General features: G+C 40.9%; 1 protein-coding gene across 1 annotated transcript in view; it reads left to right on the top strand.

Annotated features, from left to right (window-relative positions):
• kif5ab (kinesin family member 5A, b) overlaps positions 1-26,199 on the top strand; it is a gene marked incomplete at both ends in the record, with an annotated part of 54,659 nt that overhangs the window by 9,928 nt on the left and 18,532 nt on the right. Inside the window, 13 exons of the mRNA XM_083892205.1 lie at positions 11,104-11,191; positions 12,540-12,613; positions 12,957-13,061; positions 13,431-13,479; positions 14,916-14,971; positions 15,394-15,481; positions 15,634-15,758; positions 17,116-17,220; positions 18,014-18,162; positions 20,215-20,363; positions 22,421-22,644; positions 23,506-23,574; positions 24,948-25,154. Coding sequence (XP_083748331.1) covers positions 11,104-11,191; positions 12,540-12,613; positions 12,957-13,061; positions 13,431-13,479; positions 14,916-14,971; positions 15,394-15,481; positions 15,634-15,758; positions 17,116-17,220; positions 18,014-18,162; positions 20,215-20,363; positions 22,421-22,644; positions 23,506-23,574; positions 24,948-25,154 — 1,488 coding nt within the window. The remainder of the gene's footprint in view (positions 1-11,103; positions 11,192-12,539; positions 12,614-12,956; positions 13,062-13,430; positions 13,480-14,915; positions 14,972-15,393; positions 15,482-15,633; positions 15,759-17,115; positions 17,221-18,013; positions 18,163-20,214; positions 20,364-22,420; positions 22,645-23,505; positions 23,575-24,947; positions 25,155-26,199) is intronic.

Here is a 26,199-nt window from a genome sequence, read left to right as displayed (position 1 = left end):
TCAGTCTTTCTCTGTACTTGCATTATACACGCACATGCCTTTCCCTTTACAACAGAAGTGGTATGTGTGTGTGTGTGACAACCATGCAGGCTTTTAGCTATAGAGAGAGCATTAATGAAGCATCCTCTCCTCATTAAGCACGGCCCTGCCCAGGATGCTGTTTGATCCCCACGGCTAACCCGACCGCACATGGTCTCGCACGTGTACGCACATGTGTCACAACTAAACCCCCCCGAGCTGTTGGTATTGTACCCGCTCTGTTTAAAGAGCAAGCAGGGAAATCTCTCAAGGAGAGCAAAAGATCACACGCTTGTGTGTTTCTTTCAATTAATCACAGATGAGCTTATGGAATCGACACTTTGACACCAACGTATTGACATCTACCTTATTTCGCTGCTTTCCTCCCACTCCCTCATGGGAATTCACGCTGCCAAGCCACTTCCCCTTTACTGGTTAATTTCATTTCCCTACGATTTTTAGGATTTTATTCAAACAACATTACATTAAAGAGAGACTTGCAGATCCTTGGCAAACATATTTCTTCAGGGTTTTTTTTTTTTTACTCCCTCCATCTTGCTGTGGTTCCAATCCAGACTCCACTTCAGGCAAAAGCACTATGAGGTTGCTCCGTGGTGGCTCCCAGTAAAGTCCACTGATAATATCGATATGTTCATGTTTTTTTCCTTCCTTTACTCAATCTCTCACCCTCTTTCGGATTTTCTAATTAATTCAGCTGCATGAAAAAAAGATGTCCTCCTATCTAAATGACCTCTCTGCATGGCTCTGCCATTAGCTGGAGCTGAAAAAGAATCCCATGTTGTTGATTTTTTACCCCTCTCACCTCCAGAGCCCTTTCTTGCTATATGCTGACTATGCATCTGCATAGGGCCCCACAGCCACTAGGGGGCCGCCAAACTGCAAGTTCAGACTCATATTTTATTATATTTTTGAGAATGAAAAGTACCTGTCTTTATTTGCATATATTGGATGCATTCATTATGCAAATATTTGCAAAGCATGCAAGTGTTTGTGGGGTAATCAGAAAAAGTTAGGAATCTCTACCTCGAGTTTGAAAAAATAGGGGCCCCCAAATAGTATCTCGCATAAGGCCCCCAAACAGCTAGAAACGGCCCTGCTCACCTCTCTGGGTTTAGTAATTGCAGCCATCATTTGTATATAATGATAGAAGTGTGTGATTCCATACCCCTTTTATGGTCTGTTCTATTATTCATTCTCTGCTACATGTGGTCATGAACAGGTCTTCTTATGCGTGTGGTGCAATGCATTTTGTCAGCATATAGCCGGTGGATTACTGCACACTCTCCTTTTTTTTCTGGATTACATTTTATTCCTTCCGCAGGCACTTGTGCTTACGAGGATCAGTCACAGTGTCATGACTCAGGATTCCGATTATATTGGCACTGCGGGACCAGGATCTCGCAAATCCCTGTTTCAGTTTGGCACAGCGGTGGAGACGATATCTGCTGCTGTTTGCATTAAAAGCCTCCGATCATTTCATCAAAGCATATTGCTGTATTAGTGAGTTCAGTTGGCTCAGTTTTTATGCACTAATTTAATTGTTGGTCAAGATGGATCGATAGCTCCGGTAAGAGCCGCTCTCTCGAAAAGATCGGGGGCAAAGGATTTGTTTGAAATCATTATTTTCATTTCATAAATGGAACAGTAGGTCCCGTTTGTGATGAGGAAACCTTGCTGATGAAATGATACTTGTGATAAATTGGTGCATTTACCACAAGTGTTGATTGGATTACTTCACACATTCAGGGCTATAACAGGCATGAGGCTTTTTTGAAGTAAGGTTCCTATCCGGGGGAAAAAAAGGGGGATCTCTTCAGCATTAAATGCTAAATGTGTTTGGTTCCTCCCCGTTGTGCGGGAGCAATAGACAAAGCTGCTGTCAGAAATAACCGTGAATCCCGTGTGAATTACGTTTGACTAATGCAAAAATTAATAAACGACTGCAAATTTACCTCAGACCTCAGATATTTCCTTTGACATTAAATATTCCAGTATAACAGCTCAGTTCCCTGACTCTCTCCCGTTCTGATCCAAGCTCGTCGGCCCCCGGGCTAAGGTCGCGGATCCCATTCACGTAATAAGACAACTCTCTTTTTCAGGGTGAATTTCTATATTTGTGTGTGGAGTAAAATTCCGTAAAACCTATAACATAAATAACTATAGCGGGATGCTCGAATGCTGTAGGCTGTAGTCAAATGTGACACCGCAGGCAAGCACAGGAACAAACTGTCACTTACAGGATGAGGTGTCTTTGTCATCGCCTGTCAAGCGTTTCTGTCCTTCTCTTGCTATGACCCTCCCCCCCTCTGTTATTATTCCCCCCTGTGTCTCTGCAGTATATAAACTGCCAGTCCATTTGGGTATAATTTGCTGTGTTCTTTGCAGTCAGTGGATGCTCAGGCCTCTCCTGGGTGTTTATGTGTCTGGTGCTTTTTTCCACTCAGGCACAACAGGGTAGAGCTGGATATTAAATTACATTTTTGGCGATAATGGAGCTGATGCATCACGTTATTCATGGACATTTTTGGTACAGTGTGTAACATTTAGGAGGTTTTAGAGTGAATATACTACCTATAAATATGTTTTTTATATAGCAGTGTATACTAACTTTAGAATAACAGTCATGTGCTTTCCATAGCCTGAGAGGAAGTACTTCAGGCAAGGGCCTTACCTTTATGGAAGCTGTTGATCCCCGCATTTTTATGCACTCCCATGTTTTTTATAGCAGCCAAAAATGGACAAACCCGCCAGAGTGTGTATGTTGTGTTTTGGAACAGAATCTTACTGTACAAATTAAGAAAATCATCATCTTTTTTAGTATGCGGAGGCCACCGTAATTCTGGTTGATCGACTGTTTCTAATTCTGGACATTAAAGTAGGCTGATACTTATTTCATGTATGTATGGCATGAAAGACTACAAATGTATATGTCAATGTAGAGTGTCCAAGTTTCCTTATCCCCATATTGCATATTCTTGGACTGTAGGAGGCAGTGGCGGCCCGCCGTCCATAGAGGGCGCTAGGGCGCCGCCCCACCACACTCACATGAAGAAGAATCTAAAATAGTTTTTAAAAACATGAACAATTTAAATAATTACGCTACACGTTGTACATTTCTGCGACTACCGTATATAATACGCATTAAAATGTAGTTTAAAAACGTTAACTTCGCTCACTCGTTTACAGCGCGTGCCGGTCAAGTGACGTATTTCCGGTTTTCGGGCGCACAAGTAAGTTTTGCTAACTTTACCAGCGCTTAATTGCCGGTTTCGTCATGGAAAAAGAAGCACCAAATTCCTTCTTCTCGCTGCGAAATAAGCCGTTTCGTAGAAGAAAAGCTTCGGCTTATAGAACTTGGACTCTAACCCAGCGGAACGTCGCCATAAAGCAGCAAACGAAAGACGGAGGGAGGAATTACATTCGTGAGCTGGTATGAGAAGAAGCACTGGCTAACTGGTTACCCTGAGACCAGTGCCGTGTTTAGTTTCCACTACCTCCTGTTTAAGAAGCCGGACACCGAACAAGCCTGGATTCAGACAGGTATGACTGACCTAAAACACAAAAAATACGAATCTTTAATCTTTAAAAAATAATGGTATCAGGCATGAGAACGGTGCTTTGGCGTGTCCTAGTGGTGATATGCGGTAACTGCATATCGCCACAATTAAAACGGAGAACACTGAGAAAACCCACGCGCACACGGGGAAACACAGTGCAAAACCATTGAAGACAAAAATCTTTCTAAGTTTTTAATACTTGAATCTTGAACAACATTAAACCTATAATGTATTAATGAGTGCCGCTGGAGATGCTCGTAGCTGGATGATGTTTCTATTAGACACAGAAGCACCACTAAAGGTGTTGGCAGAATAGAGTGGTGTCATTTTTCCAGGTACACTTTATTGTTTAACGTGTTTATAAGTATGTGTGTTTTCAAATGTCTGGGTCTTTCTCTGTCTTCACTGCCCTGAAGTATAACCGTGTTTATGACATGACATGGACCAAATCTCTCCTCTTTTTCCTCCACTCTCATCTTAATGAATTATTTCCAATGAGTAATTCATTTTGATGGGGGATCCACTCATAGATTGCTCCACGTGCATGTGTGTATCTTAAACTTGGTGTGTAATGTTGTGTGGTGAACTTTGGTTACCTTAAGTGAGTGAATTATTCTCAAAGAAATTGCTCTGATAAGTACACGTTAGCCGGAGGAGAGGGAAAAAAAATAAAACCACCACTGCATCCTGGCATTAAATCTTCACTGCTGTATATCTGAGGCACTGAGAGCTGTTTAGCCCTGGGGGCACTGTGCCAGTTGATTCTGCTTAGTCTTGTCGCTAGAGTGAATTAGGAAATATTGTAATATTTTAGTAAGACTCTGTGACCGTAGCTTTTGCACTTGTGAGTGGGTTTCTTTTGCCTCTAATGATGTTGATATCTCGGGCTTGAAGCCTGATTAACTTGAAGGATGCAGCAGACATTTGCAGCCTCTCACTTTGCCTGTGTATGAATGTGAGGATAGAGAGGAGACTTGATGCATTTGCGGGATAGACTGACAGAGACCACAGCACACACACACACACACACACACAGATCCAACACTCAGACACTCTCAGAGTCTGATAATAGGACCCCTCCTGTTTCCTCCTCCTTCTCTGACATCAATTGAGCTCAGACGACATTATCAAACCACTGCAAATGAGCTGAGGAGCAGAAATTGAGCAGCTGACTGTCAGACCACCAATGTGTTGGGAGAAGGAGGAGCACATGTCTAATCTTTTTCTCATTATTATCTCATACAACTCTGCCTCTTACTGCAAGTGGCTGTGCAGCCTTTTGTTGTGGGTCTTCATCATAGAACTGAAGGCATTGGTCATGGTCACCACCTCAGACACTTAAATCAAGTTTGTTTTTATTTCCCCTGACTTTACGTGTTGTGACTCGATAAATGATGCCAGTCAGAAGTAGATTTAGCAGGGTGTAATGATAGTGCTGTGACACCTCACAGGGCTGGAATTAGAAAGACGACAAAGAGCAATGTCGGTGTCGGTTTTACATCCTTTCGCCATGACAACAATCCTTCCTTGAACGTTGAGATGCCACATTCATTTTTATGAAATGAAACAAAGTTTTGACATTCTGTTTTGCTTTAGTGTAATTCATTAGGATTCCTGTTGCACTAGGCAACGGCTGCTCTTCGCATTTATCAATGCGATACAATTAAAAATATCCACAATGCCATAACTAATCACAAGTTTCTCACTTAAAGTGTCTTGTGAGCATCATGATTAAAAAAACAAAATCAACAACAGCATGCAGTAAATCATCAAGACAAGTCATTTGCCTTGAGTGATTGTCCAGGTTTTTCCAACGCTGTTGTGTGCACTGTGAACACAAAGCCATCAGCGAGTCAAAATGGTCATTTGTCAAATAATTTGATTTATGACCAAATATCCGTTAGACTACCAATGCTACAATGCTTCCGTGATGCTTTTGTTTGTTATAGTATTGTGCATTTAAACATCCTATGAGGCATCTTGTCGGTGCCTTCATGGCAAGTGATTGGTGCCATACTGACATGAGGTGACTGTAACTGTAAACTGTACTGTCTGTGAACGCTGTGTGTATGTGTCTGTGAGACACATGGCAAGCCATCTGGTCAGAGAGGAGAATCTTTGGTCCCCCTTTGGTTTGAAACCCTGTCTCCCAGCAGAGCCCACCTGAATTCAAAAGCTGCTGCTGCAACTCTTCTTCCCTGATTTTGCATTTCCTTGTCTTCACTCAGTTGTCCCTGTTGTCTTGTGTTGTCAATCTCCCTTACCTGTCATTATTTGACTACCTGTGCCTTGATCTTTCCACGACCATCACTTCTCACTGCTCCCTGTGCTTGTTTGGTTCAGCTTGGTCTAGTTTTTTCGGCGATTATACAACCAACCCTGATGATTAGCACACTTTCTGTTGATTATTGCAGTTTTTAATTCTGCCTCACTCACTCCCTCTGTCTCTTCCCCTCTCGCTCCTTGCAAAGCTCTCTCCCTCTTTGTCTGGCAGACAGCAGCAGATTGCAGGCTGGACAGGAAATGTTGGTGTTTGACATCGCGCACACACAAAGCTGAGTGCCATGAGCAATGTCTGCATGTACAACATAATTATATTATTTTTATATGGACACATGCACTTTTCATTCCTGCTTCTGCATCAATGTGCTTTCGCATAATTGAAAAGATTTGCATTAAATTATGCAAGCGGAACAAACAACTGGCTCCATACCTGACCAGATGCAGATAGAGCTTACAGGATGTCAATTAAATTAACGCCATTATCATTTGTATGCAGCAGCAACAACAACAAATCAGTACATAAATGGTTGAGCCGGCGGAGCTGTTTCCAATCTACCTTACATAACTGACTCATTTTATTTATTTCAATGGAGACCACGTCACGATGCCACCCCTCCCACTTATTTGCATTCATTTACCATGCAGCATAAGCAGGGACTCATTGGGAACAGAGTCAGCCTTAATCAGCGTGATGGCCTACTTGTTTGTAGCTGCAGCTGTGACTATAGCAGTGTTTGGGGGCAACCTGGAAGTAATACGATACAAAAACTAATGCAGTGCTGTAATTTTATGTGTGTCACGTCCCGCACATCCCCAGTCGAGCTGAAGTAAAATACCGTAGTGAAAACACCTGTGCTGTTCTTGTCGTGGTTGTCTGCCTGTGCAGATATGAGGCTGAATATATCCTCCAATCACCCAAAAGTGAAAGAATGATGAATGAGCAAAAAGTACAAAACGGTAAGGATGAGCATTTTAATGGTCTTTCGGTTTCACACTGCTGATTTTGCGAGGGATAAAACATTGATTGATTTATAAGTCGATTCTCTAGATTACACATGGTCAAACATTTCAATAAAATGAGTTTATCCCTTTCCCATTATCAGTTTATTAGTGGTTATCATGTAAAATGTGTTTGAAAAGGTCTGCACATTAAAATGACATAAATGACTTAACTCGTGTATTTACCCCATTAGTTTTATCCCGATCACTGAAACAGCATGTCTGTGTTGATAATAGTAATATCACATTTTTAAAGTAACTTACCCAACACTATAGACTACAGTTCAATGTATTAAGAAGAAGAAGAGAGAGAAGAGAAATCTACAAAATTGCAACTTTGATCCTGCCAAAATGTCTCCACCCACTGTCACAAACAAATTACATGCATTTTATGCAAAGATAGTGGTAACTGTGGGCAGTCGGTTTGGAAAAGTTCCCACTCTGTGTCTAACTATGGAGGAACAAAAACCTGATGGAGAGCTGGGAGCACTTCGAGTTGCATAAAATTCTATTTCTTTTCAGTGTTTTTTTTAAAAAAAAGCATTACAATACAGAAGCACTAAGTGGCAAGAGAGGACGTTAAATTCACAAGGCTGGATGGATTTTTTTGTTGGTGCATGTGACTTGAAATGTTTAAACGCTGTAGTAGCAGCATTTTATAGTATGGCCAACTTTAAAACAAGACGAGAAAGGGATACGAAATAAAATCGCCATGTTATTTAAAACCAGAATTTGATTATCGGTATAGGTTTAATTATTTTTTTTTATGTCACACTGGTTGTGCTTTCAAGGGACTTTGTGGGCCCTAGGCAAAAAGGACATGAGGCTTCCTACATCAAACATCAAACCAAACACAACACTGCAAACTGAAAGCGATAGCCTTCACTCTCTGTATTTTTGCATGAGACAGAAAGTCTACAGACAAAAGCTGTCATCGACTGACAATCGTACTGTTGTTAGCTTTAAAATGTGAGCCAAATATCTTTTGTCTGCAATGTAAACCCCTGGTATAACTGTCTTGTCCTCCTTTTGCCTTCACTTTCTTGTTTGACCCTGAAACAGTGGCAACATTTAAAGCTCTTAAGTGCACCACTGGACAGATGAATGCAAACTCTTAAATTGAATGTGACATGGAAAAGGCGGCATAATAGGTGTGGTTTTTGGCTTTAAGAAAGGAAACATTTACATTTTGAATTATTATACAAATCACCCATCCTTTACAGTGTGGCACAGAGCCTATTATTCATGCCACTGACAAAATGTGTCTGTGTGCATTGGGATTTCGTGTCTCGCATGTTGTTAACTGTGTCGTTTCAAATAAGAGGCAGAGAAGCAGCACACGGCGCATATGTAATACTGAGAGGTGGAAGAGATTATTGGTTTGTTACAGTATGTGCATTTTTATGTAATGGACTGACTACAATATCATCTTCTTTGTGATTATATAACACAAAAAGGCTGCTACTCAATTGTTGAGTAGCAGCAGAGTCTCATTATTGAATGTTTTAAGTCCTGAATTTCTTTAATTCCCCTGAGGGATAAGCAACGTTTATTTTATCCTCATAATTAAAGCACTAGTCATGGATCTTTTCTTTCCCTGTATAGGGGCAAGGATAGACCAGAACTCATGGAAACTATGGATTTAATGCCCTGCTCATGTAACACGACACTCCCACTAATGCTCACTATATAACCCTCACAAAAGTACAGTATAGAACTGTGTCTGCAACACAAATCCTTTCCATTACACGCCTCATTCTTATTAAAAATGAACTCCTGTTCTATAAAAGGTTGAGATAATACAAATTATACACATTAAAAGATTCAGTAGAGTGTGAAGAGTGTTAATTGGTTTAAGCTAACGAGAAAAAAAGTAAATTTAGTCATGTCATTCACTAGAAAACTGTGCATGGGATGTACAATCTGGTTACTTTCTAAATATATCCATCTGTGTGATTGACTTAATGTCCTGGGTGACTGGCTTTTCTGCAAAAATTATTCTCGATTCATAATGAATTGGCCGACTGGCGATCCAAACCTGTTGAATTAGCGTGCCTCCAGTTGGCAGCGTGATTTGTCTGCTGGGTGGCAGACTTGTTTGTTTCCTTACTGATGAACAGGCTGGTTTTCTGGTCGACCGCCTCGTCGATTGACAACATACCACCTGCTTTAGCCATGAATGCAGAAGACACAATTTTCCTTCCTTTTCCATCATGTGTGTTTTTTTTCCCCTCACGTGTAGACATTGCTTTCAGGTCACGGTCTCAAGCCTTTTCACTCCTCTGCTCTGCTTCTCCAATCCATTATCACTCTTCACTCCATCACTCTGAGTCTTCGAAATTCTCCCTCTAATGGCTTCACCCAAGACGTGATAGCCCTCCCTTTCTCTCTCCCTCTCTCTCGGGGTCACCCAGTCTTTTGCCCAAGGTTTTCATGCTGCACTGCACTCATTCAAAATATTCACTGCCTTTCAATAGCACAGAATATATACTTAAAGCTTACAGTAATGTTCAAAAGAAAAACAGACGAGCCTCTTGAAGGGATTCATGCACTGCTGTTCGAGCTGATATAAAACCAGATGGACATAGCATCTATACAGCATGTTCACTCTGCATAAACAAAATATTGATGTGGTGCTTTTTTTATAGTGGCAATACGGCGTTACATAAGGTTTTAGTGATAAACATGATGAGTGAGGGCAAGTTGCGCCCCATCTGTGGCACACACTCGTACACAAACAGGACTGTGATTCCCTTCTACCGCTTACAACGCTGCTGCTTTTTTCCATTACTAAGTTTAAACATACAGTAAATACAGAGAAGTATGTGCAATATAGAGTGTGTTATATTCTTTTTTTCAGCACAACCTATAGGTAATCTTATGAAACATTCCTTGCATGTTCACATGAGCAAAAGTACTGAAAAAAATTAAAATCGGATTGAATTTGTGAAATTTTGAAATATGTCACAGTTCTCAGAAAAACTAATTTATATCACTAATAAAAATGCGGTGTAAAATGTATCATCAATTTGACTCAACAACACATAAGAAGATCTGAATATGCCTGAATATGTGACCTATAAACACACACACCCGGGGTGTCCATATAAGGAGTTGTATATTATTCCCAAATTAGCCATGGATGCAGCACAGCAACCTTATTAAAGCCTCAACCCTGACTTTAACTATAACCAGTTAATGTCCAACTCTAACCTTAACCTAACCAGCTATTAGCCCAAAGGTTGGCCATTCAGAAGTGGTTAAGTTGAGGAGTACAGGAGCATTAAAAACTGTTTTTATCTCCTGGGCGATTAGAGTCGTTGTCTCATGCACACATAGAGGACAAACCAAGCGCAACAGACAATCTGTGATTATGTGCACTGCAGTCTGTAACTTAATGGTGTGGGGTTTATGTATATCTGTCGTTTTTTACTTCTCCTTTTTATGTGCATTTGTCGCATTTTACTTGCCATACTTGTTTATTAATTAACTTTTACAATGCACTTATCTGGCAACACGTCTGGAATATTGTGCTACACTGGCTGCACAATGGCAAAGGATTTCTATTCCACTGTATTCTATTCTAAATGAAGTTCTGCCTCATTAGGACCAGGTTTTGGTTCCCATTAGGGATATTTGTTATGAAATATTTGGGTTATTTTCCAGGAAAGGTTGTTCAGGGGTAACAAAATTACTAAATGCAGACACACACATTTGTGCAGCATTTGTACATAATGTGTTCCCCAGCACCTAACCTAAACCCAATTCTAACCCTAACCCTAAAACTAGGTCTAAACCCTGAAAAAGCTGTTTTTTGGGGTGATGGAATGTGTGGACCAGTCAAAATGTCCTCACTCATACAAGAACACACACAGACTTCTTGGACAACATTCTTATTGAGGCCACTTATAGACATAATAAAGCCCATTATTAGCCCAATATAAACATAACCATCATAACAAAATGCTTAATCCTAACCCTTAACATAACCTTAGCATAAGTGACCTAAAACCCTAACCCTAAAACCAGGTCTAAACCCATAAACTGATATGTGACGGACCATGAGGATCCCTTTTTCGGACCACTTGTTTTTGCTTCCTCACACTCATAATCCTCCATATGCCGATATTCTATCTATTCTATGAGTCACAGGAGAGCTCCAGGTGTTGACAATAATCTCCTCCGTGTCTTTGCTGTGCTGACTGTTTGTGTTTCGCCTTCACAGGGGAAGTCATATGTGTTTGACCAGGTTTTCCCCACGAACACCACCCAGGAGCAAGTCTACAACACCTGCGCCAAACAGATTGTCAAAGGTGAGTCACACTCACAGCTTATGTCACATGACAGAGAAATTGAGCAAGAAGCTTGTTCACCTCCATGTCACAATAATCATAGGATCTCATCTTATCATTGTCAGATTGCTCTGCGTTTACTAAGTTAATAGCAGCGTCACATGTTCCATGTAAGGCAGGAACCAGTTTTCATGACATGATGCAGTCATGCATAGATAAACATCACTTGTGTTAGAACAAGTCACAGAGGGATTGACAAATCCCCAAATCTCTAGATCAAATCAAACCCATCCTCCCGAGTGTCAAATCCAGTTTCCTTCACGCCTCCTTCCATCTGTATCTGTGTCCACCTTTTTCTCCCACTCTTCGGGGTTGCATATTTCTACCAACCTTCAAAGAGACTCCTCTGAGAGATTTCTCGTGGGATGCGAAAATGAGATTGATTTGGCAGGAGAGGGAACTTATACAGTGTGAGATTACCATATAGACAGAGGAAAGAGAAAGAAAAATAGTGCGATAAGATAAATCATACAGTGCACAGGGGGCTTGGTGATGATGACCTAATGAGAGATGAAGCGAGATTTGAGACCCGTCTCTAAAGGTCTAAAAGGAATTGAGAGGTAAAGCCAGGTCAGTGAATGCAGATTTGGAGAGCCAAGTCTGTTTTCTCACTCTTTTGTCTTCTCTGGCTAGACACTCTGCTATGTAGTGATACAATCTCCTGCTGTCTTTATACACTGTTCTCAAATGTGTTGTGCTCTGTTTTGGTCTCACTGAGGCCAGACCAGTGTAGTGGCAGTGTAAGACAAGTGAGCTGTGACAGTGGACACGGCAAGAGTAGAAAAGAGGAGGAGAGAGGATGAGGGTGTCTCATGGCTTCATCTGGAAAAACCTCCGGGATTAGTCACCAGTCAGGTAACCTGTGGCTTTTGGCCTTTCAGGGTGATGTGGTTGTCTTTATATGCGTTTGACTGTTACCATGAGTGTTTATCAGACTGTCTGCAATGAGGCATTCAGCACTTTGCTGCTTTATGAACTCAACTTGCCAAGTTGCTGTTGTTGTCCTCACCTTAGCAACTACCAGAGGAATGGAATCTATACATGGGTTGGTCCTTCAGTCAATGTCGTGTGGTGACGCTGCAGGTGGGTATTGTTTATTGTGCGCAGCCACAGAGGTCATTCGGCTTCTTAACCGAGTACACCTTGGTGTTTATATAAAGCACCGTTTGATTGTTCCTTTGGAGCAAAGTTGATAGACATTCATCTTGGTTATTTCTCTGCTTTGTTGTTTTATAATCTATCTATAAGACAACTTGAACTTATGTCAGATTATTTTTGTCTGTTCATTTAAAGTGCATGTCTATTTCAGATGTACTGGGTGGATACAATGGGACGATCTTTGCCTACGGGCAGACTTCCTCCGGAAAGACACACACCATGGAGGTACAGTATCACTGTGTAATTTAGGAGGTAAACCTTCTGCTGTGGCACACGTATGCAGTCGTATTTTTCTTCTTTATCCTCTGTAGCATATTCCCCCTCTGCTCTCCCTGACAGCACATCTACCTCCATCACGTTCATCACTCTTTATCTTACTTTCCCAGTCTTCTGTGGCCTGTAACCTCCTTTACAACTCTCTCTGGGAAACCAACCAGTTCCTCTTTAAAGCCAAAAGCTGATCCTCTCTTCTTTTCTTTCACCATTATCTCATCTTTATTCATCCCAGGGTCTTCATTCATCCTACTTCACTCCTCTTCTCTTATTTCATCTCTTTTTTACCTCATAGGGGAGCCTTCACGACGCACAGGGAATGGGAATCATTCCTCGGATCGCTGAGGATATTTTTGAACATATATTTGCCATGGACGAGAACCTAGAATTCCATATCAAGGTGACTGTGCGTTTCAATTTGTGCTTGTTCATGTGTGCAGCTCTGCAGTCACTTACATGTCTGAGTCATGATGCATCCAGTGGGAATTCAACCAGAACGTCTGACATAATCCTCGCATGGATAGGCTCAATAAATTATGATATGTAAACCACAATGATCAGGCCTTGTCAGTTGTGCTTTTCTCCCTTTTTCTACCAGTTTTATAAACGAAGATAATAGCTTGCCAAGCCCATGGAGGGCAGATTACTGCAATCACCTTGTAGCACAATACAATGAGCATTAATCTTTTTTTTTGCCTCATTTATTTGTATCAGTTTTCTCCTTTTATTGAACGATCTAACGTGTCATCGTGTACTTGTTTTGTTGCAGGTGTCCTACTTTGAGATCTACATGGATAAAATCCGGGACCTGCTTGATGGTGAGTCTATATACTGTCAAAATTAAAAACAACATACATGCATATTATAGCCATATATCCTTCTTCTAACACTTCTAATTGGCTGCGCCAATCTTAGCTGACATAGGGCGATAGGCAGGGTACACCCTGGAGAAAACACATGCACACACAGGGAGAACATGCAAAGTCCATGCAGAAAGGCTCTTGTTCTTCTTGCTGCAAAGGCAAGAGTGCTAACTAGAGCTGCAGCTAACAATTACTTTCATAAACCATCTGTCGATTATTTTCTTGATTAATCGAGTAATTGTCCATAAGATGTCCGAAAACTTTAAAAATAGTTAATCAGTGTTTGTCAAACCTGGAAATGATGATGTTCTCAAATGTCTTGTTTTGTCCACAAACCAAAATGAGTCAGTTTTTAGTGATTTTGTTGTTATGTGGAGCAAAATAATTAAGAATATTGACAATCATAAACCATGTTTTAATAATTGATTAATCGAGTAATAGTTTTAGCTCTAGTGCTAACCACTACACCAATTGTGTGGCCCATGCATATCATATGTACAGTATATCCATTATAAAGCACTAAACATAATCTATAAAAAAGTTACAGGCCTCTTACCAGGAAACTATAAATTATATTAATGATGTTGCACCCTTCACTTCTGAAATGATATACCTTCGGTTGCAATGATTGTGAGATATCGTAACAGCGTTTGAATCGATAAAAGCAAATTGAAAAACTTGGAACAATATGCTGAGATCTGTTGTAAGTTTGCTTATCTTCTTCAGAAAATAAAGGGGTCGTGGTTTTCATGACGCGACGGTGCCGTTACAGAAGCTCATAGAATCTTAGAGATAGCACTGTATTATAGCCCCGTCCTGCGTCCTATCAGTTCACTGCAAAAATTAGGGAGAAGCCTTCAGGGAGAACTATAGGCAGCATCACTGTGATTACATCTTAAATGGAGCGAGGAACAGTGGTGAAAGTTCACATCTGTATGCAGCAGAGGTCTCAGCAGTGGCAGAGGACAATTTATACGTACAGGAGAGACAAAAAAGAGTCTAAAACAAGTGAGATGAATTGATTGCAACACTGAATGGAAGTGTTTTCCAAGAGAAAAAGTGACCCTGGGATGCTGAAACACACAACAGTCTCCACAGCACAACAGTCCACGGAAATTCTATTACCATCAAAAAGATAGGAATCTGAAATGACCAATGTTGGAATTTGAGCCAACAAATGACTTGCCAGAAATGAGTATTTTGTGTTTGTTGACATAAGCAGAAGCGCGTATTTGCTTAACCTCTCTGTGACTTTGGCAAAAAAGTTTTTTATAACAGCACATCAGCCAAGTGCGACTGTCAAACATTCTAGTCAGGTGTGATTATTGTTGTCAAGCACACACATTATGCAAACACACACACACTGACAATGACTTTTTTTGCTCTCACAGTGACAAAAAACAACCTTTCAGTGCATGAAGACAAATACAGGGTTCCTTATGTGAAGGTGAGTCAGTCACTGAACATTTTAAATCACTTTTAAACACCCAGCTCTTCTCCTTGGCCTTCACTTCAGGTTAAGAATAGTCAACCCGGACACTTCAGACACACTACTACAGATGTAGTTTTTTTTTTTTACCATCTTAATGTTTTATTATGACACTATTTTACTGTTTTACTTCTGTTGTTATTGATTTTATAACTTTTATGTTGCTGCGGCTTTAAATCTTTAAAGCACTTTGGTCAACCTTGGTTTTTTTTTTTTTTTTTAATGTGCTCTAGAAATAAAGTTGACTTGCCTTGATATAAGTTAAATTTTTTCAAGTTTCTCACAACTTTCCTCTGCTTTCAGCGGCTCGCACACAAAGATTTGTTGGTTTGGCATTTTGTTTTTTCTGTGTGTGTTTGAACGTGTGTTCTTTCATTCAGGGCTGCACCGAGCGCTTTGTCACAAGTCCTGAGGACGTGATGGATGTGATAGATGAAGGAAAGGCCAACCGTCACGTTGCTGTCACCAGTGAGTCACACTGTTTTGTCTTGTCTGGTGTACATTCATGTCAGACCTTTCTTTAAAGTGAGTAAAACAAAAATAAATGTGCATGATATTGTTCTTCACAACTCCTTTCTATCTCTCTCCTCTTTCGTTGTATTATCATTTTGCTCTTTAAGACATGAATGAGCACAGTTCCCGCAGCCACTGCATCTTCCTAATAAACATCAAACAGGAGAATGTGGAGACGGAACAGAAGCTGAGTGGGAAGCTGTACCTGGTTGACCTTGCTGGTAGTGAGAAGGTAGGGCAAATAGAAACGGTTTAAAAACATTAAAATTGCTTTTCACTGCCGCTCACCATGTGTTTCCTCAGTCATGGTGTTATATCGAAGAAGCAGATAAATAATGTAATAAACTTTTGCCCATCAGCTCATTCAAATGATGGTACTGGTTTCCAAATGTCTGCTTTAGAGATTTTAGAGAATTCATTTTTCAGGTGTTGCCTTGGCTTAGTCACCCACTGATTTAAATATAAGGGGTTCAGTGTTTGCTCATTTTTAATACAAAAAACTAATTTCCATGTGTTCTCATTCAGATCAGGGTTTAAATGAGATTTCCGCTGAGACGGAGGTCACACTGAGGGGAACCCACAAACAAATTGTTCTCCTGTTTCAAGGCCTTGTAGGTGAAATCTGAGTCAGCGCCGCTGTGCTCGAAAACAATTTGCACCTGGGGCATAGGTCATACTCTGAGAGGCACACAGGAGAGGCTGAGGGTGGCCATCAGCTCTTTGTTTTGATGTTTACTCATGCAAAATGTAAATTAGGGTATACGTGCAGGTGTGGATTAGTGGTAGGAAGACAGGGGGGTTTGATCCCAGGCTCTGTTTGTCTACATACCCTGAGCAAGTACTTTGAGTGGTCATCAAGACCAGAAAGGCCCTCTATAAACCAATACAGACCATTTATCATTTATAACACAAGCGTAGATGGTCGTAGTATAGGTGAATGCTGATGTATGTAGTTGGATGCTTATAAGTGCTGATGCAGCATCTGTATACTGTGTTGGTTCATCCCCAGGGAGTGAAGAAGGAAATGCTTCAGACTTCCTTCAGACGTGTGTGCAAAAACATTAAGATGGAACAAGAAGTTGTAAAAGGTCGTTGATAGAACAACTTGTTCTCCTCCATAATTAAGCTCCTAGTTATCTCGCTGTAAATAATTGTATCCCGTGGCAATTTTCCTTTCGAGCAGAAACCCTCTGAGCAGTGCGTTTGTAAAAAGTTCAATTTTCTTGGTAAGAACAAAGAGAAATATAGGGAAAATCTAAACGATCCATACATGATTTATGGTGTGTCTGCTAGTGTTTGTCTATAAACAGGTCTAAAATGTTGTTGCTGTTTCACCTAGTATAGAGATTATGTGGAAGTGATTAATTCAGTGTCCACCAACAGAACACTGTCAGCATTCTACCTACAATTAAAACCAAATTACGTTGTCATTTCCAGGGCTCCTCTTACAAATAAATTTACTTTTCAGAAATTATAATAAACTAAGATGCAGCATCCCTAAGAATAAACAATTACAGGAGAATAAACCCAGTGTTTCCTACTGACATTTTTATGCTGACAGTGTTCTTGTGTGTGTTTTTGTGTGTCAGGTCAGTAAGACAGGGGCAGAGGGAGCGGTGTTGGATGAGGCTAAGAACATCAACAAGTCTCTGTCGGCCCTGGGGAACGTCATCTCAGCCTTGGCTGAGGGAACGGTATGTCGGAGAAGCTTGTTTTTTTCTTTTCAACATATGCATAAATCATGCTGTCAAAACAATGGGGGTTTGTTAAGTACCCTAATGACACTAACAGTCAGTCAAAGCCGAATTACAGAGGCACAGGAGCTCAGTAATGGTGTAACTACGCCGGCTGGCTCAGTGTAGCATGAAGAGCAGAAACGGTATGAAATATTTAACAGTAATAAAACCCTTTTTCATAAATTTTTTTTTTTTTTTTCTAGAGGTTTTTGTAGAATCCTTTTGTATGGACAATATCATGTTGTTGGATTAATGCTGTGAGAAATCAGCCACCACGGCTGATAACATTATTACTATTTACTTTTTTATTTTTTCATAATTCAACCAGCAAACTCACCCTCTGTCTGAGCTCCATCATCATTATTAAACCTTTTGCTATCTAGTTTCATATAGCGCTGAAGGCTTGGGGGGGGTGGGGGCTCTTCATAAAGTTAATGGAAAGGCTCACAGGCTGTAAATGACTCGCAAATCTTTCATAAATCTAATGGCATTCATTCTTTATTCGTGCACAAGGACTATCTTTATGAAGGCAAACCAATGGTTAAAAGGTAATTCCGTGAATGATGCAGCAGATGCAGAAAAGCCTCTTCTTGTTTTTGATCCTTGCCGATGCTCACAGTACGTTTCTTTGAAAGTCAAAATGTGCACGCTTGCATAGCAATTCAGAATATGTTACACAGTTTTTTTGTCCTTTCCCCCCCCCCGCCTGTTTTCGTCTCCCCCTTCTTTCCTTTCCTTTATCTATCCGAAGAAATCCCACGTGCCGTACCGTGACAGCAAAATGACTCGCATTCTGCAGGACTCCCTGGGGGGAAACTGTCGCACCACCATGTTCATCTGTTGCTCTCCCTCTAGCTACAACGATGTGGAGACCAAATCCACTTTGATGTTTGGCCAAAGGTAACATGCTTTCATACTATGTATCCATGGTCCGCTGCACTGTACCAGCCAACACATATTCCTCTGCAGCAGCTTTGTGGACACTCCTGAAATACTCTAGATCTGACCCTGACATGCTGGTCACGTGTGACTGCTTCATACTGATAAGATTAAGGTTTTTGGCTGGATATTTAAAGGGTTTTCATGTTTTTGTGTTTTTGTGGTCCGCCTCAGTCTACGTATAGGAGATAAAACATGCAATGTTGACTTGGAATTGTTGTCCCTAAAAACGAAGTGTGCAGGAAAGGTCAATAGTATCCGGAAGAGCAGAACTCTGTGAAGTGTTGTATTTTTGCTGCACAGTGCAGCACAGAGTTCAACACAAACTTCCAGCCTCAGAGGATTTAAGTGTCCAGTGGATACATTTTATATATGACGGCAATGTGCCGGCTAGTCGGCAAATGATGGCTTTTCCAAATGCCAACTGCTGCTAGCTGCCGGAGCCTCAGTGACGCTGACGTAGTTTCCTGTGTCTCATTTGCATTTAAAGAGACAGGAACTCAAAAGCGAGTGTTCTGAACAGGGCTGTTTTGGCAGGGTGATTGAATTGCTGTGGTGCTTCATCCTTATGGTATTTTGACCAAAGCATGTTACAGACATGTTCATTAGGACACCAGGGAACTAGGTTTAGTCCTTTAAATAGGTAAAGGTTAGACGGGAAGGTTCAGAGTCCAGGGGCCAGGGGTAAGACAAGGATGATATTGCAGATGCGAGGCGTTAGCAGAGGTAGTGGCGTTGAGTCCAACGATAAATATAAAATGGTGTGTGTGTGGGGGGGGGGGTCTTTTGTTGCCTGAGCTTGTGCTTATACACGACTGCTTGCTGAAGAACAGGTGAGCAGGTGCCATTGGAGGGAAGCATGACTGTCGTGACGTGAATGCCACATTCACATGCCGCTTAACACACATTTACACGGACGCGGACAGAACACACAAGATGAGGAATGCGGTTGGAAAAGGAACAAGGACGAACAGCAAACACTTTTCTATCACACATTTTTCATACCCATTCACACACTGCCAGCAAAGCTGTCAGGAGCAATGTGAGGTTAGTAAGTGTCTTACTAGCAGAGCTGGGAATCAAACTCACAACCTTCCACTTGAGCTATTGCTACCAACTTAAATCACTACAAGGGCATATAGGGTATATATTTTTAGCGTTATGTCGATATTTTTTAATAGACGGGGTGAAGAAATGCTATGAGAGAGTAGAGGCAGAGGAGTGTGCTGTAAGTAAAATGGTCCCAGCTGGGAGTGAATCCAGGAACCTGGCGCTCAAGGCCAATGTGCGTATGTGGTAAGTGTAGTGTATCTGTTCATACATCGGCCCCAGATGCAGGGTTTATGTTGCAGTTTGGTTGGTGAACAGGATAGGAACTGCTTAAACGGCATCTTTAAGAGTCATCGGCACCCTCAGAAGCTGAGATCCATGGTTTTGCTTTATCTCCCGTTGCACACTGTCTTGAATGCCTCGAAAAGAGACTGACACGATAGTATTGGTTGAAATAAATCATGTATCAGGGAGAGACAGATTTCACAGCAGATATTTGAATTTTTCAGAACATAAGATTTGTTCTGTTATCTCCCTCCGTCAGCCACAATAACTGTTTGAGCGTCACTGCTATGTATTTGAAATCCACTGTTCAGTTTAGTTTAGTTTTGTTTGTTCACCACAAACTAAACCTTTTAAGCTTTTTGGTTAGTGGATGTTTTCTAATCTACATTTCACCGTACCAACACCATAAGGTGTTGCATGTCTACATTTTGACTTCTTGTTGCTGTGTATTGCCTTCTCTCTACATGCACCATAAAGCACAGTTTGTAGAAACCTAATTTGCATAGCAATTAATTAGATGCAAGGCCATTTTCATTGAGCAGCTGAGGCTGAAATACCCTTGTTGACAGTTCCTCTCTCTGTTTGCTTCTGTTCTTTCACACTTTTTTCCCCCTCTCCCTCTCACACCGTTTCCAACCTCCTCTCTCTCTCTGCTTCTCATTACATCCCTCCAATTAGAGCCAAGACCATCCGAAATACTGTGTCAGTGAATCTGGAGCTCACTGCAGAGCAGTGGAAGAAGAAGTACGAGAAGGAAAAGGAGAGGAACAGATCAATGAAGGAGACTGTTCAGAGGCTCGAGGGTGAGCTGAACCGCTGGAGGAACGGTAATAACCGCACTGGTTTAATACTGGCAGCTCACAATAACACTGTGCAGGCACTGTGGAAATTGCTCTCCTGACATGTTTAATGTCTGAATAATTACACATTTGTAGTTTCTGCAATTCAAGAAGGTGGTGGTGAGACAGTGTAGCGTTCTGTCTGACTGTAATTATTCCAACTAAAGAATGACTCACCGTTACATCGGTCCTTCGAGGCAGAACTGTATTTACTATTGCAATCGTATTCACTTCCTGAGGGAAAAGTCTCAATGGGTTGAAATTTAAAGTGGACATTCATGGTCCCCTCGGGATTCATCGTAATGACACGTAATGATCTTATAACTTTATTGAGAGCTATTGTAAGGTCAAGGTTCAGGTTCAAAGGTTTGCCACATTGACAGCCGTGAGGCTACAGGCAAGAAAATATTCTGAATCAGCTGTTTTCATTTGGTAAGAAAAAACTGCCACTATAGAAGTCAGAGGGGAGAGTTTGTGCTGGTATTCCAGTCAAATGACTACAGCCTTTACACACAGTCCCCTACGTATAAAAGTGCTCCACTTCTCTTCATGCACCAAAATGTACTCACTCCACAATCTCCACCATTCTGCCAGCCTGCAGACATTACCTTTCAGACCGCGTACATGCAGATTTAACCTTATTTGATGGAGGCTGAATACACGAGTTTGGAAGGACAGAAGCCAAACAGAATTTATGGACTTTTGCCCAACACACTTAATCCCTTTCCAGCGCTTTTTCTGTTTCATATTATTCAGATTTTTACACTCTGCATTAGTAGATTCCCCTCATACTGAGCTAAAGGGTAAAGACAGGCCGGAGACTTTTTTGTTTTATGAATCCTTAAGTATATGTAATCCTAACAGTAGAAGGAACCTAATCACATCTGATGAAAATTCATAACCTTGTCCTTGTCCACAACACACAGTCCGATGTCAATGTCATTGACTCTCACACAGACTTTACTGCTCCTCGTATTATTGCCCACCTCAGGCCCAGGAACTCCCCAAGGCAGATTTAACCTCCATCCTGCCCCCATATCACCTGATTCTTTAATCAAGGATGGCCCAAAGACAGAAACAACTCTCTCTCTCAGTAAATCTCATGAAACCTCTTGTCTTTTGAGTCTGCACTGAGAAGCTTTATGCTACATTGCTGGTTTTGTGTTACACCTAACCTGACAGCTGCCTTTACTCATTACCTGACCTTCAACTAGACAGGACGGCCCTAATCTATAAAAGGTGTCAGGTAGGTCTATTGTCTCATGTATGGATTACATAATCAATGTATGGTTTGCTTATGGATTACTTTGACTTTGTTTTAAGGGGCACAACACTCAATTTTAAAAATCTGATCCTCCACTTTCCATTTGCAGTGCCTTCAGTCAGTCCGATCAGTACTGTGAGGTGCTGGAGAGGAAGACGGTTTCTTAACCACAAACAAAAACTGATGTAGTAAAGTGACAACGTAGAAAATATGACGCGCTCACAAATAGTATATATACTTAATGAATCTCTAGCATGAACCTCTACAGGCAGCATCGAGAGATTTATGCTGATGTTTCCTCAGAGTTGTGGAAACGGCAGAAAGTGACATGATACATATTTCATGACATTAGTTTTAGTACAGCATAGCCCAGTCTGTCATTTTCTGACACAATGTACTCACCAATCATTTCAGCGATTCATTTTTTATTGGACTGACAGTGCGTGTTGTGACCGATTTAGGTCCCCGTCCTGCGTCTCACCCGCTCTCAAGAGACACATCAGCACAAACCCTTCGGAAGAGTGTTGAATGAATGGGAGAGCAGCTGTCAATGCAGGTTTCTTTCTGCATTCATCTGCTCCTCTTTTATTTTTATTTTTTATTACATTTCTGAAATAAAAGTCAGCTGCAGTCAAACTGACCAGTATTGACAGTATACACACGTGTTGTTCTCGCCTCCTGACATTTAACTGCATCCATGTGTGAAGACATCTGTCAAGGATTAAGCCATGTTTGGGAGTACGATATAAATACGTTCTATTATTTTGTAACTAATTTTTAGGTGAGAATGTTGTCGTTTTGGAGCAGTTGAGTGAGGGATCAGAAGATGTTCCACTGGTGCCTGAGACTGAGGGGCCGGTTCTTGACATCTGCAGCCCATGCACCCCCTGCACGCCCTGCACCCCGTGCTCCATCGCGTCCTCGATCGTGGTTCACATTTCTGAGGAGGAGCGGCAGAAGTACGAGGAGGAGATCCGCAAGCTTTACAAGCAGCTGGATGATAAGGTGATGACGGATTACCACACAAGGACAATTTACAAGCTGATTATTATGCAACATGGCTCGAGCTTTTCATAATTGTGTGCAGAAATGAATACAAAGAGCCCTAAAATACATGTATTATTCATGATAATGAATGCAGAACATTGCCTCCAATAGTGACTAACCCTGAGGAATAGGTTTCATTGGGGAAATTAATTAAGTTAACTAATATCTGCACATATACAGTATGATGTGCTCATTACTGTGCAGTAATGTGCATTTTTTCTTTCCTTTATAGTACATAAGATAACATCTTTAGTAACATCTAAGCCATTTAGCATTTTCTCCACTGTACTGCTCTAGCATTCTACAGTATGTTGTGCAACATATCAATGTGTATTTATTCACAGAACATAACATGTTGAATTTATTCTGGTAATAATAATCTGGTTGAAGGTAGAAAGGCTTTTTCCCCTAGTGTGTTCTTCAGTGTTCAATAAAGTGTATGTGTTTGTCACATGTACTGTTTTTATTCATGGTTGTAGTGCTTATTTCACATTTGTGCAGTTTAATGCAAGCTGAAATATAGCTTACATAATTTTACAGTATATAAAGATGACAGGTCCAGAGTATGATTTTCATTATTGATTTTCTTGATTAATTGAGTACTTGTCTGGTCTGTAAATGTCAGAAAATTATGATGATGATTTCTTTCTTTTATGGAGCAAAGAAACCATAAAATTATTCACGTTTAAGAAGTTAAAATAAAAGACAAACTGATTAATCAATTAGCAAAATAGCTATCGATTAACTTAGTAACTGATCGAATAATCGTTGCAGTCCTAATATATACATATGTACTCTCTTGATTCTTTACCACTAAAGGATGATGATATCAACTACCAGAGCCAGATGGTGGAGAAGCTGAAGGAGCAGATGCTCAACCAGGAGGAGGTAAAAGGCCTTGCTTTTACATTCTTTCATCAGTTTTGGTTAAATGGCCCACAGTGTGCTGCACATCTGAGAACGTGGCCATGAAAGTGTCACTTACGATGCTTACGAGTTTTTTTTTTTCATGTCATGAAGATACTGTGTGAGAGAAAAAAAAGACCTTTCAGATGAGAGATGGTCCAGCCATACTATTACATTACTATACAGCAATTAATGAACTATAGAAACATAACTGACGTGTATGGAGAATAGCAGTGGTATCCTTGGGTTCTTTGTTTTCCAGTTTCCATGTTTCCTGTTTTATTACCTCTTCCTAGTGTGTGTACCTTGTTTAGTTTTACTTCCTGTCCAGTTTTGATTGGCTGCCCTGCCCTAATGTGAGTCACCTGTGTCTACTAGTTTCACCTGTGTTTGAATATCCTTACCTCCCCAATGTCTTTGTCAGTTTGTTTAGTTTTGTTCTTCTTGATGTTTCTGTTGTTTCCCTACGTTCTGGTTCCTGCTCCTGTTTACCATAATTGTTGGCGTTTTGTGTTAAACAGGCATTTCATTTTCTGTTGTTTTTATTTTATCTCCTTCTCTTCTTAGATTTGTTTTTGCATTTGTTATGTTTTTGTTGAATTAAAGACTCTTTTGTTAATTTTGCAACCTCCATTCGGGGTTGTCAAAGGATATGCAGTATGGAGATGATCTTTGTGAATACAGTGACTTTTTAACAGAAAAGAATTAACATTTCTTGATCGCATTTTCATGACAAAGCTTTAGCCATACATTAAAAGATGCATTATAAAGTAAATACAAGTACTTGCAGTAAGTAAAGCAGTGGGTTAAATAACCTAAAACAAGCATTTCTATGTAGTGTATAGCCAGGCTTTTGGATGAGCCATATTCGATGGTCACTTCACAGCCTTAGTGTGTGTGCAGTGACATGAATTTACATATATTTGGCCAAACAGAAGCTGTTTACTACAGTGTAGACATGCAAGCACCCCGCGTGGAGCAGCATCTTAATGACATCGACTCTGTGAAATGACCCACAGAGGGCTGCGGCACTGCAGATCCAATCCAGTACCATGGTGACGGAAATGATGCCAGCTCTCACAGTGCTGAGAAATATTTCATGATGAAATATCTTTTATCTATTAAATGACACCTGCATAACAGTGTGTGTACACATGCTTATCTTTTATTACCAAAAGAACCAGATAAACCTCCCAGTTATCTTCAGCACCACTGAATTGGGAATAAAAATTAAAATTCATAAAGAAACGTTCCTCTCAAGTTGACTTTTACATCTTCTCACCAAATATTTATTTAGTGTGTATATTTAGTTTGGTTTATTTCTGGTATTTATCTTTGGTTTATGTGCCCCACAGCTGCTTGCATCATCCAGGGGTGACAGTGAGAAAGTGCAGTCAGAACTCGGCAGGCTGCAGACAGAAAATGAATCTGCAAAGGCGGAGGTGAAGGAGGTCCTGCAGGCCCTGGAGGAGTTGGCTGTCAACTATGACCAGAAGAGCCTGGAGGTTGAGGAGAAGAGCATCCAGAACAAGCTCCTGGCTGAGGAGCTTGCAAAGAAAATGGTTGGTTGGGCTTTTTAAGAAGCATTTTGTTTTTCCATTTCACTCCGCAGTGCAAAATACTGGGAGAGAAAAAGAGTGAAATGAAACGAAACGTGAAAATAGCAGAAATGATTACCGCAGCTTTGTCAACCACTGTAGTATATATGTAAAAACAAAATAGCTAGTGCCTCATGCTATAATTAGGGAGATATTTTGTTAATGAAGATAATTGTAAGGAGGGAAAGACGAGAGAAAATTCTGATCATGGTGCCACCAATCACTTCAAGAGATACAGATTATTAGGAACCCTTACCTGAACCTACGTTACCACCAGCGTGTGACTTGTGGCCCAGAGTGCACCCTATGTCAGCTGGATCTTCCTCATGTGGAGGATAAAGCGTTAGACAATGAGTGACATGTTGTGCACGACAACCACGAGCAATGACAGCTGCAGCCACAGAGAGCCTGCAGGCCTGATTTTGTCAGGATTAAGGTCAACTCTCAAAAGTCCATACTGCCATTTCTACTGAATAGCTTGTTTGTTCGAAGGGCAACATTCACTGCTTCATATTGCATTATATCTGCCGTAGTTCAGCGTCAAAGCCTGTTGAGCTTTTATGAAACAAGGTTTCTGTCAAACGGTGAAGAGTCGAGCTCTGAATTTTTTATTGAGTGATGGTCTGAAGGTCTCTGAGCCGTGAGGACTTCAAGATTCAGCAGCATTTCTAGTTTCTAAAGTGAGTTGTGTTGTGGTAGATTTACAGGGCCAACAGAGCAGACATTGTACAGTGGAGGTAGGCTTAAAGTCTGTTTGGCAGATAATCCCCCCCCCCAAAAAAACCCAGCAAAATACGGAAGCAAGGCTTTGAAAACACCAGCGCACAAAGCATGAGCAGCAAAATATACATGCTTAATGAGTAAGGAGCACAGAGACTGAATACACGAGGGAAGCAACGATGATTGGGTACAGGTGAAACACAATCACAGAGGTAGAGAACCAGACAGAGACTGGGCGTAAAACAAGCAAAGACGCAAAGTTTAAACAGCCAAAATATACAGTTCCAAA

This window comes from Microchirus variegatus (genome assembly GCF_963457635.1).
Source record: "Microchirus variegatus genome assembly, chromosome: 7".
Lineage (NCBI taxonomy): Eukaryota > Metazoa > Chordata > Actinopteri > Pleuronectiformes > Soleidae > Microchirus > Microchirus variegatus.
This window is presented reverse-complemented; position numbering and strand designations above follow the sequence as displayed.